The sequence below is a fragment of the Ahaetulla prasina genome, chromosome 4 (assembly GCF_028640845.1).
Source record: "Ahaetulla prasina isolate Xishuangbanna chromosome 4, ASM2864084v1, whole genome shotgun sequence".
Classification (NCBI taxonomy): domain Eukaryota; kingdom Metazoa; phylum Chordata; class Lepidosauria; order Squamata; family Colubridae; genus Ahaetulla; species Ahaetulla prasina.
This window is the reverse complement of record NC_080542.1, coordinates 10,220,568-10,234,771: the sequence shown is the minus strand read 5'-3', so window position 1 is coordinate 10,234,771 and position 14,204 is coordinate 10,220,568. Positions and strand designations below refer to the sequence as shown.

Below are 14,204 nucleotides of genomic sequence, written 5' to 3'. Positions count from 1 at the left end.
TCTACCGAAGAGAAAAATCTGTAGTAAGTTCTCTTCCATTCCAGAAAGAATAAGGTATGTATATAGTTGGATGGCACAGTTTAGAGACAGAAGATTCTTGGATGAGGGACTTAGATGAGGGAATAGAAGGGGAACTCACCAAATTTGCAGATGATACTAAGCTGACAGGAATAGCTAACACCCAAGAAGATAGGCTGAAGATCCAGATGGATCTTGACAGACTTGAGCACTGGACCCTATCTAATAAAATGAAATTCAGTGTAGAGAAAAGTAAAGTCTTACACTTAGGTAACAAAAACTGAAAGCACACATATAAACTGGGGGAAACCAGGCTTAATAGCAGTGACTGTGAGAGGGATCTTGGCGTCTTAGTGAACAATCAGCTAAATATGAGCCAGCAGTGTACAACAGCAGCTACAAAAGTCAGTATAATCCTAAACTGGATTAACAGAGGGATACAATCAAGATCAAGTGAGGTACTAATACTACTCTATAAAGCCCTAGTAAGACCACCCCTAAAGTACAACATCCAGTTTTGGTTACCACACTATAAAAAAGATGTTGAGACTCTAGAACAGTGGTAGTCAACCTGGTCCCTACCGCCTATTAGTGGGCATTCCAGCTTTCATGGTGGGTGGTAGGGGTTTGGTCTGATACTGAAGCACTTTTTTAATTTAATTGACTTTTTAAAAATTTTTCATAGCATTATTTAAAAACATTTTCATTAGGTTTTCATAAAATTCCCCGTGACAATTTAAATTTCTGAAAATATACTATTTGTATCACCTGCGCATAAGTTTTGTTCATGTTAAGTAAGTGAAACTAAATGGCGCTATAGTGCGACTGCAAACAAAAGAGCCTTGTACCAGAATAGCTTGCGCATCTGCCCCTACACCACCCAGCTGTAACAGACAAGCAGAGCTGGAAGCCGGCGCCCCCCCAAACCCAATCCATGATGTGTGAGAGACATGCGCAGATGACGATACATGGCGCATTACTGTGGAACCAGTGGGCGGTTAGAAAATTTTACTACTAACAGTGTAGTAGTACAAAAGTGGGCGGTAGGTATAAAAAGGTTGACTACCCCTGATCTAGAAAAAGTGCAGAGAAGAGCAACCAGGATGATTAGGAGACTGAAGAATAAAACATATGATGAACCGTTACATGAACTGGGCATGACTAGTCTAGTGAAGAGAAGGACCAGGGGAGACATGATAGCTGTCTTCCAATACTTGAGGGGCTGCCACAGAGAGGAGGGGGTCAAGCTGTTTTCCAATGCACTTGAAGGCCAGACAAGGAATAATGGATGGAAACTGACCAAGGAGAGTTCAACCTAGAAATGAGGAAGAACTTTCTCACAGTGAGAACAATCAACCCATGGAACAGAAATTGCCTTTGGATGGGAGCTTCATCACTTGAGACTTTCAAGAAAAGATTGGACTGCCATTTGTCAGAAATGCTATAGGGTCTCCTGCTTGAGCAGGGGGTTGGACTAGATGACCTATTAGGTCCTTTCCAACTCCGTTAATCTGTCTGTCTGGATGAGAAGCGAAACATCTTCAAAGAAAAAAACAGAAAGCCCAGTTGCCTCTTGAAAGAGCACCTTTGGGACAACCATGACCTGGATGACTGAGAAGCTTCTAGACAGATAGAAACAGAAGATACCAAGAGATGAACTGAAAGCAGAAGTATGTGGTGGGAATGTCAGTGTAACCAGCTGAGGCATGTGATAAAGCAGAATGCAATTTTAATCAGGGCCCTTGGTGTTTTCTGGGCTGTTTTGGATGTTTCATTATCCAAAATAGTTAACATCTTCAGTGCTAGCATCTGATGATGTTAACTAGTTTAGACAATGAAACATCTACAAAAAGATAACTAAGCTTAGGGAGCACCGAGGACCCCCCATTTCAACCCTGAGCTACAATTTTTTTTCATTTATTGTCAAATTTCATCTTCTAGACCACTGGTCACCAGTTAGATTAGATTAGATTAGATTAGATTTATTAGATTTTTATACCGCCCTTCTCCCGAAGGACTCAGGGCGGTTTACAGCCAATAAAACACATATAACGAAAGTTAAAAAACCATTAAAAAAAACTAATTCAATATGTGGCATAAGATTTAAAAGAAATAAAACCCCATTTAAAAACCCCATTTAAAAATTTAAAATCATGTTAAAACTAGCCCTGCACGATGGAATAAAAGAGTCTTCAGCTCGCGGCGGAAGGTCCGGAGGTCGAGGAGTTGACAAAGCCCCGGAGGCAACTCGTTCCAGAGGGCAGGAGCCCCCACAGAGAAGGCCCTCCCCCTGGGGGTCGCCAGCCGGCACTGCTTAACTGACGGCACCCTGAGGAGGCCCTCCCTGTGGGAGCGCACAGGTCGATGGGAGACTACCGGTGGTAGTAGGCGGTCCCGTAGATACACCGGTCCTCTGCCATGGAGGGCTTTAAAGGTGGTGACCAGTACCTTGAATTAATGGTCCATGGACCACTCTGGTGGTCCACGAGAAAATTTTGGTGGCTCGCAGAAAAATTATTTGCATTTTTTATATTGCACTAAATCAGGGGTCCTCAAACTATGGCCCCTGGGACGGATACGTGGAATGAACATTTGTGTTGCTGCAGAGAGTTTCCCCCTTCGGGGTCTTCTTGTGCAGGTCGGGGGGGCAGAAATTCTGACTTGGGGTTCTGCTTCAGCCTCATGGTGCAGGGCTTTGGGTGAAGGCTAGGGGGAAGAGCCGCTGGTGGCGAAGAGCTGCATCATGGTTTGGAACTGGCTGACCATCTCAGCCCGCTGAGCCTCCAGGCACCGCTACCTGGCCTTGCAGTCCCACAAGTCTTCCCTCTGCTTAGAAAGCCTATGCTCCTAGTCCTCAGTGAGGTGCTTCTGCTGAGCCTCCTTCTCAGTCAGATCCAATCTGAAACTGAGCCAGCTGTTTTGGCAACTCTGTCCCATGGGGGCTTCTTAGCTCCAACAATTGCTTCCTGTTGGGACCCTTAAAAGCCCGGCTGGGCAGGTGAGGAGTGGCTGGGAGAGGAGGGGCGAGTAAAGGCCAGTGAGGCACCCCTCAATGTGAGTGACATCGAGTTGGCCATGCCCACCTAGTCATGCCCACCCAGCTGGTCTCTAGGCAGATCATATTAGTGGATCACGGGATTTAAAATTATGACTTTAGTGGTCCCTGAGGTCCGAAAGGTTGGGGACCCCTGTTCTAGACAAGGATAAGAAGTGTTTGGTGGACTTATCAAATTCCCCCCCCCCACTTTCCTCACAAGACACCTAGGGCCAACAGACAAAATTGCCTTCTTTGTATCACCCCCCCCCCCCACTTTCTGGGAATATGAACAGGTCCCACAATATTGCAATTCTGCAAACAATTCAATTCTGCACCTCTAGCAGATTGAACGTGTGGGGGGAGGGTTATCTCCCGTATTTCGTTGAGTTAAGCACTTACATTAATTTTGACTTAGGATTTATTGCTCGATCTTCTTATGATGGGATATTGTACACTATCCAAAGTCCTTCGGGATTAGGGTAGGTTGCAAACACTGTAAAAATAAACTAATTTACTCAGGTTAACTCTGTTATTTGTAGAGGTCAATAGATTTGTATTATTGGAATGCTGATGAGTGCAAAGCTGGATTCTAACATGCCTTGATAAAATGCATTCAAAGCAAAGAATTTATTTTCAGATTAATGGCTGGAAACTCTTCCGGTTCAAATGTCTCATCTTGTTGTTCATCTTGGACCACTAGAGATCTTGCTCTTAAAAAACTGTATTCTCCACCTTCAGCCCGTTCGTTCATGTTCCTCAAATGGATTTTATGGTCACACCACTGAACACACATTGCGACCAAGAATATGAATGTGTTACTTATTTTTTTTTAAGTAACTTTCCATGTCCAAAAATGAGTAGATAATGAAAACATGTTAATGAACAGTCTAGATTAATGAGAATCTTAAAGACTAAATTAACTGGATGCTCTTAGCTAGAATTATATGGATCATTTTTCTGTTAATGAATTGCTCTTTTTCCCCTTTTAATTTATTGAAGCCAGTGTTTTTTTGTTTCCCTTTGGAAAATGTACAGGGCTTTTGTTGTTATTGCTGTTACTGTATTTCACTAGTAAAGGTAAAGGTTCCCCTCGTACATATGTGCTAGATGGTCCCTATTTTTCTACTTGCATTTTTTATGTGCTTTCGAACTGCTAGATTGCTAGAAGCTGGGACAAGTAACGGGAGCTCACCCCGTTAAGCGGCACGAGGGATTCGAACCGCTGAACTGCCGACCTTTCGATCGACAAGCTCAGCGTCTTACCCACTAAGCCACCACGTTCCTTAATACAGCTATATGATTACCAAAAAAGAAAGAGGGACAGGTAGAGAGCATAGAACAAAGAGGGGGGTGGAAGTGGAGTCTGCCTGCAATCCTACAGCCACCTCCAGTGGCGAACTCCCCCTTTTGACCCCAGGGCAACTGGCAAAACCAAGTCTTTAGGCCTTTTATTAATTGAGCAGCATTTACCTTATGTTACCTTATGCCTTTTACCTTATGTTACCTTATGCCTCCCACCGACCCGTACGCTCCCACAGAGAGGGTCTTCTCAGGGTGCCGTCCGCCAAGCAATGTCGGCTGGCGGCCCCCAGGGGAAGGGCCTTCTCTGTTGGAGCACCTACCCTCTGGAACGAACTTCCCCCTGGTTTGCGTCAATTACCTGACCTTCGGACCTTTCGCCATGAATTGAAAACGCACTTATTTATCCAAGCGGGACTGGCTTAATTTTTTATTTTTTTAATTTTTAAAATTTTTAAAATTTTAATAATTTTAATTGGGGTATTTTAATTATGGGTCAAATTTGACAGTTTTAAATTTCTCGGCCATTAATATAATATGTTATTTTAATTGTTGTTTTAATCTGTATATTGTATTGTTTTAAATCTGGCTGTACACCGCCCTGAGTCCTTCGAGAGAAGGGCGGTATAAAAATCTACATAATAAATAATAAATAAATAAATAAATCGACAACGATAACAAAAGACAGGAAATGTTCTTCAAAGTCCTTTTCTTTCTTTCTCTCGGTCTCTCTGCCTTTTCTCTTAGTTCATGCACTTTATCACCTGAAGTATTAAAGCAGGGGTGAAATCTAAAAATTTTCCCTACCGGTTCTGTGGGCGTGGCTTAATTGGTGGGTGTGGCTTGGTGGTCAGGTGACTGAATGGGCGTGGTCAATAATAATAAATAATAAAAATAATAAAGTATACAAAACTTGGGAGGCACCAGTCTACTTTCTTTAAAAATAGAGGCCCCAGTCTACCAATTGCCTTTTACTGACAGGCCCCAGTCTATCTTCTTCACAGACCCCAGTCTACCAATTGCCTTTTACTGACAGGCCCCGGTCTACCTTCTTTAAAAACAGACCCCAGTCTACCAATTGCCTTTTACTGACAGGCCCCGGTCTACCTTCTTTAAAAATACTACAGCGCTGATCAACTGTAGTGCAGCCCTTTGAAGTGCCGCGGCAGTCATTTAAGGCCGTTTGCAGCTATATCACCACCGAGCACTTCAGGGACAGAGAAGAAGAACAGTGAGGTATGGGCAGTGGGGAGGGGGGCAAGGATTTTTGCTACCTGCCCCCATCGCTACCAGATCGTGCGATCCGGTCCGAACCGGGAGCATTTCACCCCTGTATTAAAGTATGGAATCTACACACGGCACTCAGTCTGATGTTGTACACACCAGTTCCATTCATTCTCAGGTGTCTCAAAGAGTTCCAAAACTGAAGGGAGATCACTTCCCTGATTAGAAGATGTTTATCTCCATCTCCATCCACAGTCCTTTTTCTTTGGTTCTTCAGGGCTGCTACACTTAGTGCTGTGGAAAAGTGGAAGAGGGGTTGCAGGGAGTTGGTAGAGATACAGTAGTGGCCAAAATTGTGGAAACCTTTTGGGAAAAGGGTATTTTGTAAAACTAACTAATAACACCACTTTTTTTTTTTTTGGAGTAGCAAGGTAAAGGTAAAGGTTCCCCTCACACATATGTGCTAGTCGTTCCCGACTCTATGGGGGCAGTGCTCATCTCCATTTCAAAGCCGAAGAGCCAGCGCTGTCCAAAGATGTCTCCGTGGTCATGTGGCCGGCATGACTCAATGCCAAAGGCGCACAGAACGCTGTTACCTTCCCACCAAAGGTGGTCCCTATTTTTTCTACTTGCATTTTTACATGCTTTCGAAACTGCTAGGTTGGCAGAATTTGGAGTAGTACCATCAAATTATATATCAATGGAAAGATAATTTAATCAAGAACGTCATGCAATAACTTTTAGGAAGGATTTGCTATTAAAATAGCAGTTACAGTAGAAAGAAGAAAAGTGAAACACATAGAGAAAAAAAAATGAAATATACAAAAATGGTCACTATAGAAAAATCGAGATATACAAAAATGATCACCATGTCAGTTAATACTTAGTTGGGTAACTTTTAACATGAATTAAGGCCTACAACATCTTCCCATGAAGTGAAGCAAGTCTTTTAGTTCTGTGGCTGTTATCATGTGAACCCAAGATTGAAGGATTGCTTCTATTAACTGGGTTTTATTGCTGGGTCGCTTCTGACGAACAAGTTTCTTTAGTCGGCTGCATAGATTTTCTTTTTTTAAAAAAAATAATTTTTATTTCCATTTTCCAACATCATATTTATGTACAAACTATTATCCATCATTAATCATTAATTTTTATTTATTATTAATTCAGGCCTGCCCGATTGCCACTTCCTTTCTTCACAACCTCCCTCTCTACCCTCTACTACTTTCCCATCCTTCATCTCCTTCACTTTACTACTTCCTCTCCTCCTTCTCCACTCCTCCCTTCTTCCACCCTATCTAACCTTCTTATTCCCCTCCTCCTTCTCTACTCTTTCCTACCTACTTTCTTCCCTCCTTCTACTCCTCTCTCCTTTTCTTTCTGAAATGGCAGGCGAGCATCCCCAATATCATTTTAAATTTTAATTTCATATCTTCAAAAATTACTGTACATTAATAATCAATCCATGTATCATTTTCCCCCCCTTTCCCCCCCTCCTCCCCCTTTCCCCCCTCCCAGACTTCCCAGAGCAAATACCGGGTATTATGACCAACAAGCTAAAGTATACAAAATATACATAATCTCCCACCTTTAAAAATTTAAAACTTTAGGTCCCTTCACAATAAAAATAAAGAGATAGGAAAGAATAATAAAAAGAAAAGAAGCAATACCAACTTCACATATTACTTCTTCTTACAGTCCATTTTTAAAATTAATCCATCTTCTCAAATTCAATTTTTTTTCCACTTGTATATTCCTTCAAATTTCATAAGTCCATTTCTCAAATTACAGTCCATCTTCTCGAACTCAAATTTTCATCACTTATATATTTCTTCAATTGCCATAACATTTAATGTCCGTTCTTCTTACAGTCCATTTTAAAAATTAGTCCATCTTCTAAAATTCAAATTTTTTTCACCCACTTGTATATTCCTTCAAATTTCATAAGTCCATTTCTTAAATTACAATCCAGCTTCTCAAATTCAAATTTTCATCACTTATATATTTCTTCAATTGTCATAACATTTAATATCCAATCTTCCAATACTACTCCATCAATCAAATATCATTTCGAATAAAATCTCTCAAATATAATATTTCCAGCTTAACTTCATAACTTTTACTATCTATAAACGTGTCAATTAAAACAAATAATCATTTAAACTACATCCACAATATAACAGTAAACAATTAAAATCATTACATCCACATTATCTAAATTCATAAATTTCACTTTCCATCCTTCACAATTAAATAATATCATCCCATAGATTTATACCATACAAATAGCAAATAACAAAAATCCTATAATTTATATCCTAAACAGCATAGATTTTCAATTGGGTTAAGGTCAGGGCTATTCCCAGGCCATTCCAGCAGTAGAATAGGATTATCTTGAAACCCAAAAAAAAAAAAGGGGTGGTATTAGCCATCAGACCTCAAGAATACACATTTGTCAAAAGGTTTCCACAATTTTGGCCACTACTATATTTAGCCATAACAACATTCTTTCCTCTGAGAGTCAAGGACGTTCAACCCGCACCTGGAGAGGTCACTTCCCTGATTAGAAGATGCTCATCTCCATCCACAACCATCCTTCAAAGCTGTTCTCATCTCCACCTGCAAGCATCCTTGAATGCTGTTTTCACCTGCCTGTTTCTCAGGCTGTAAATGAAAGGGTTGAGCAAAGGGGAGACCACGTTGTTCAGGACACCTACCGTCTTGCTGAGGTCTGGCCCGCTACTTTGCGTGGGCTTGACGTACATGAAGATGCAGCTCCCGTAGGTGATGAAAACGACCACAATGTGAGAAGCACAAGTGGAGAAAGCCTTCTGCCGGCCCGTCTTGGAAGGAATGTGAATGACCGTTGCAATGATCTTAATGTAGGAAATGATTGTGATGGTCAGAGTCCCCAGCACCGTAAAGGTGGCCATGAGAAAATCCATCAGTTCCAAAAATTGGGTGTTGGTGCAGGCCAGCTTGATGAGTGGCATGTTGTCACAGAAGAAGTGATTGATGACGTTTGGGCCGCAGAAGGGCAGACAAAATAACAGAATCAGGGGTATTATGACATAAAGGAAACTGATCAGCCAAGAGCCCACCACTAACTGAGTACACAACTGGTTGTTCATAATGACTGGGTAGCGCAGGGGGTTGCAGATGGCTACGTAGCGGTCGAAGGACATGGTGGCCAGAATGAAGAATTCAGCGGTGCCCAAAATAAAATAGAAAAAGGCCTGGGTGAAGCAGCCCGCCAGAGAAATGGTGGTGTCGCCTGAAGCCAAGTTAAGCAAAGCTTTCGGGATGACAGAAGAGATAAATCCGATTTCCAAGACCGAAAAGTTCCGGAGGAAAAAATACATGGGAGTATGAAGGCGATGGTCAACCAGAGTGATGTAGATGATGAGAAGGTTTCCCACAATGGTCAGAAGATATGTGAGAAAGAAAACCCAAAAGAGAAGGATCTGCAGCCATCGGATACGGGTGAAGCCTACAAGAATGAACTCGGTTACCATAACTGTCTTGTTCAATATTTCTGCCATTCCATTATGCATTATTTCTGGATCAAAATCTTTAGAAAAATAGGAAAAGGTCTGATGTGTCCAACCTTTCTCTCAGAATATTAGGGGAAAAAATAATTCCTTTTAAAGTTGTGACCTACAAGAAGGAGAAAAAAACAGAATAATTGAGAGAACTGTTAAATTTAAATTTAAAATGCTGGTAAGAAAGTCTACAACTATCAGTGGAAGAAAGCGTTATTGGAGAAACACAATAAATAGTACCGCAGATCAAAGTGGGAAGGAAATCTTTTCCAAACTCTTTCCTCTTTTTCTAGGAAACCTCCCGTTTTTCTAAATTGAAAAATATATGCCCGTGTCTTTGAAGGTTTTCTTGTATGTTCTTTCTTTGGAAATTCCCATCTTAATTAAAGATGTTGATGTGTTAATTTGTTAATTAGTTTACTAGCAACACTGGTTCTTCGGGGAACTCATTCTGGGAACAAAAATTCGTTCGAGTCTTCTAAAACTTGAGTCGATCTTTTCAAACTGTTAGAGGCCAGCCTGTTGTGACTCGTCCTCTCCTCAGCCGGGCCCCTCCTATCTCCAACCGGGCCTTTTATCAGACTCCGAGTCTGATAATGAAGATGAACGGCCTATCGTGCCTCCAGCCCCCGGCCCTGGCCCCATGCCCTGAGAGGATTCCAGGAATGAAAGGACAAGCCCGATAAACCTCACTCATACAGTGTGTGTTCCTTTGGCTCAGCCGTCAGAGCAGGAAGCCAGCCAGGTGGTGGAATTACTCGGCCCTACTCCCTCTGACCCCTCCCTTTCCCTGATAGCAGATCCAGCTGAAGACAATTCAGAGTAGGAGGACCCTCGCTTCTGGAGATCTGAGAGGCGACGCCAGCAGAAGGAGGGGAAGGGCAGGCCTGGATAAATGCTGCGTCATGGAGCCACATCCCACAGCCTATATAAAGGACCTGCTTTTGGCATTCCAACCTTGAGTCAAGCAAAGTCTTATCTAGTTTGCTGATATCAGACTCTATCGCTGAAGTCACAACTTGGACTCCTGCCTGCCCTGATAAACCTCGAAGGAACTTGGCAAGTTTCAAAGGCTTCGTTGCTAAGTTTGTTACGTACTTCCTTGACTCATTCATCGGAGTGGGGGGTGGGACACGACATAGCCCTTCAAGGTAGACTAAACTTGGTACCCAAAAACATCAAGCTGTTTGACCAACCCAAATCTAAAAATAGTGATTATTTGTAGCTGAGTTCTTTATTGGTTCACATTTATAGACAAAATCTTGCCAGAACACTACTATAAGCACCTACAACAGTGGTTCTCAACCTATGGGTTGGGACCCCGTTGGGGGTCGAATGACGATTTGCCAGGGGTCGCCTAAGACCATCGGAAATATGGGAAGTATACTTGCGAGTCGAAGAATCGCGCTCCAATGGTTGATTCCACAAGCCAGCTGCAGGCTCTTCAAATTGCTAGCCGAATTCGGCTTCAGGCGCGATGAATTAAAAAAGAGAGAAATCTTTGCTCTGATGTCTCCCTCTCAAGCCAACTGCAATCACTCCCAATTGCTAGCCTAATCTGGCTTCAGGCGCGATAAACTTAATAGGGGAGGAGTCTCCGCTTTAATGCCTCCGTCCTCAAGGCAATCGCAAGCAGTTCAGATCGCTAGCCAATAACGCTTCAGGCGTGATAAATTCAAAATGAAAATAATTTTATGGTTGGGGGTCACCACATCATGGGGAATTGTATTAAAGGGGTCACCACATTGTGGGGAATTGTATTAAAGGGGTCGCAGCACTATAAAAGTTGAGAACCACTGACCTACAATGTGTCATGGAGCGGCTGTTTTCAACCTCTTTCATATGTAATACCTGGACTGAGTTGTCTCTTGCTGTTCTAAAATGTCACCCCTCCACCCCAAAATCTACCTCCTTACTGGATTCCATCACACTAATTTGATGTGGCTCAGGGGCTAGGACGTTGAGCTTGTCGATCAAAAGGTCGGCAGCTCAGCGGTTCGAATCCCTAGTGCTTCTGTGTATCGGGGTGAGCTCCCGTTACTTGTCCCAGCTTCTGACAACCTAGCAGTTTCCAAAGCACGTAAAAAATGCAAGTAGAAAAAATAGGGACCACCTTTGGTGGGAATGTAGCAGCGTTCCGTGCGCCTTTGGCGTTGAGTCATGCCGGCCACATGACCACAGAGATGTCTTCGGACAGCGCTGGCTCTTCGGCTTTGAAACGGAGATGAGCACCGCCCCCTAGAGTCAGCAACGACTAGCACTTATGTGCGAGGGGAACCTTTACCTTTACCTTTATATATGGATGATAGATGATTATATATATATATATGAATTATATATATATATATATATATATATATATATATATATATATATATATATATATATATATATATATATATGATAGATGATTTTTATATATATATATATATATATATATATATATATATATATATATGTATATATATATATATATATATATATATATATATATATATATATATATATATATATATATATGTTTTCTGAGGTTTTTATGGTGTTTGTATATAGGTCTTTGGTTATTGTTTTCTCACGTAAAATTGGAAGTGTCTTGGTGACATTTGAAGTCTCATTCGTCATCTTTAGCTTTGCTTCTGGGAGCAGTGTGACACACTGCTCCCAGAAGCAGCTGAAGCCTGAAGATGACGAATGAGACTTCGTCAAACGCCGCCAAGACACTTCCAATTTTACAGAGAAAGACAACTCAATGTATATATATATATATATATATATATATATATATATATATATATATATATATATATATATATATATATATATATATATATATATGATAGATGATAGATACATACATACATGCATACCTACCTACATACATACATAGATGATAGGTAGATAGATAGATAGATAGATAGATAGATAGATAGATAGATAGATAGATAGATAGATAGATAGATAGATAGAAAGATAGATGGATGCAATGGCGGGTTTCAAATTTTTTTTACTACCGGTTCTGTGGGCATGGCTTGGTGGGTGTGGCAGGGAAATGATACTGTAAAATCTCCATTCCCTCCCCAATCCAGGGGAAGGTTATTGCAAAATCCCCATTTCCTCCTGATCAGCTGGGACTTGGAAGGCAGAGAATAGATGGAGGCGGGGCCAGTCAGAATTTTTACTACCGGTTCTCTGAACTACTCAAATTTTCCACTACCGGTTCTCCAGAACTGGTCCGAACCTGCTGAAACCCACCTCTGGTTGGATGATAGATAGATAGATGATAGATAGATAGATAGATAGATAGATAGATAGATAGATAGATAGATAGATGATTTCCTTATAGATTTCCTTGATTACTTATTGTACTATATGACTGTCACTGGGTGTTGTGTCCTGTGATTCTTGACAAGTATATCTTGTCATTTTATGTACACTGAGAGCATATGCACCAAAGACAAATTCCTTGTGTGTCCAATCACACTTGGCCAATAAAGAATTCTATCTATCTATCTATGATAGATGGATAGATAGATAGATAGATAGATAGATGATAGATAGATAGATAGATAGATAGATAGATAGATAGATAGATAGATAGATAGATAGTCTTATATGTGTGCCTCTGTATGCCTTTGTGTATATAGGAGGTGGAACAAAATGCATAGAGATAGCCCCCTTGACTTCAAGAACCTCAAACTCAATACATGTGAAGTCTAAACAACTGCGTTGGATTCAGGTGACAACATAATTTAGAAGGTTGCAAGACACCAAAAGAGAAGCAAGAATATAGGGAAACGTAGGCATTGTGTTATGTCAATCTATCACTTTCCATCTGCCAACCAGATAAAGTAATATTGGATTAACATCTAACAGGGTTCCCCTCCTTTTGACATCGATCTTTCCACCCATAAGAATCACAAATATTTCTCCTTTCCTGGGCTCTGTGATTATATTTCTTTATGATCTCCCTACTTGTTGTAGTCCTTCTTCTTGCACACACCCCAAAATTTATGAGCCACGAGTTTTGTGTTTCTCTTCATCATTTATTTATTCATTTATTTTGTCAAATACATATTAAATAATATATATAAGTATAAGCATGAATTGAATACATAAAATGAATACAACTAAAGGGAACAGTAGGACAGGGACGGATATTGTAAAATTTCCATTCCCACCCCAACCAGCCAGAGGTGGTATTTGCCAGTTCTCCAAATTACTCAAAATTTCCACCACTGGTTCTCTAGAACCTGTCAGAACCTGCTGGATTTCACCCCATGTATGTATGTATGTATGTATGTATGTATGTATGTATGTATGTGTGTGTGTGTGTGTGTATGGAAGGAAGGAAGGAAGGAAGGAAGGAAGGAAGGAAGGAAGGAAGGAAGGAAGGAAGGAAAGAAGGATACTTGAATGCTGCATCCAGTTTTGGTTGCTGCAATATAAAAAAGAGGTTGAGATGCTAGAAAGAGTGCAGAGAATAGCAACAATGATGATTTATTTATTTATTTTTATTTATTTATTTGTCAAACACAACAGTATATATAAGTATAAGCATGAAATAACCATACGAATTGATACAATCAAAGGGAACATTAGGACAGGAACGGTAGGCACACTGGTGCTCTTATGCATGCCCCTTACAGACCTCTTAGGAATGGGGTGAGGTCAACAGTAGATAGTCTTTGGTTAAAACTTTGGGGATTTTGGGAAGAGACCACAGAGTCAGGTAGTGATTAGGGGAGTGGAGGCTAAAACTAATGATGAATAGTTGTAGGAATTGAGTATGAAGAGTTGAATGAAAAGAAGGACTAGGTGTGATAGCAGTGTTCCAATATCTAAGGGCCTGCCACAAAGAAGACAAAGTCAAACTATTTTCCAAAGCATCTGAAGTCAGGACAAGAAGCCATGAATGGAAACTAATCAAGGAGAGAAACAACCCAGAACTAAGGAGAAATTTCCTGACAGATAGAACAATTAATCAATGGGACAACTTGCGTTCAGAAAGTGTGAATGCTCCAACACTGGAGGTTTTTAAGAAGAGATTAGACATGGTTTCCAGGATGAGCAGGGGGCTAGGCTAA

At 41.0% G+C, this 14,204-nt stretch overlaps 1 protein-coding gene across 1 annotated transcript; it reads right to left on the bottom strand.

The window, feature by feature from the left end:
• Positions 1 to 5,467: 5,467 nt before the first annotated feature.
• Positions 5,468 to 9,120, bottom strand: LOC131197563 (olfactory receptor 6E1-like; the record flags this gene model as incomplete). Its single annotated transcript, XM_058181787.1, has 2 exons — positions 8,206 to 9,120; positions 5,468 to 5,491 (listed from the first exon to the last, which is right to left on the bottom strand). Coding segments are annotated over exons 1-2 (939 nt in total), but the record flags the coding sequence as incomplete, so codon positions are not given.
• Positions 9,121 to 14,204: the final 5,084 nt, after the last annotated feature.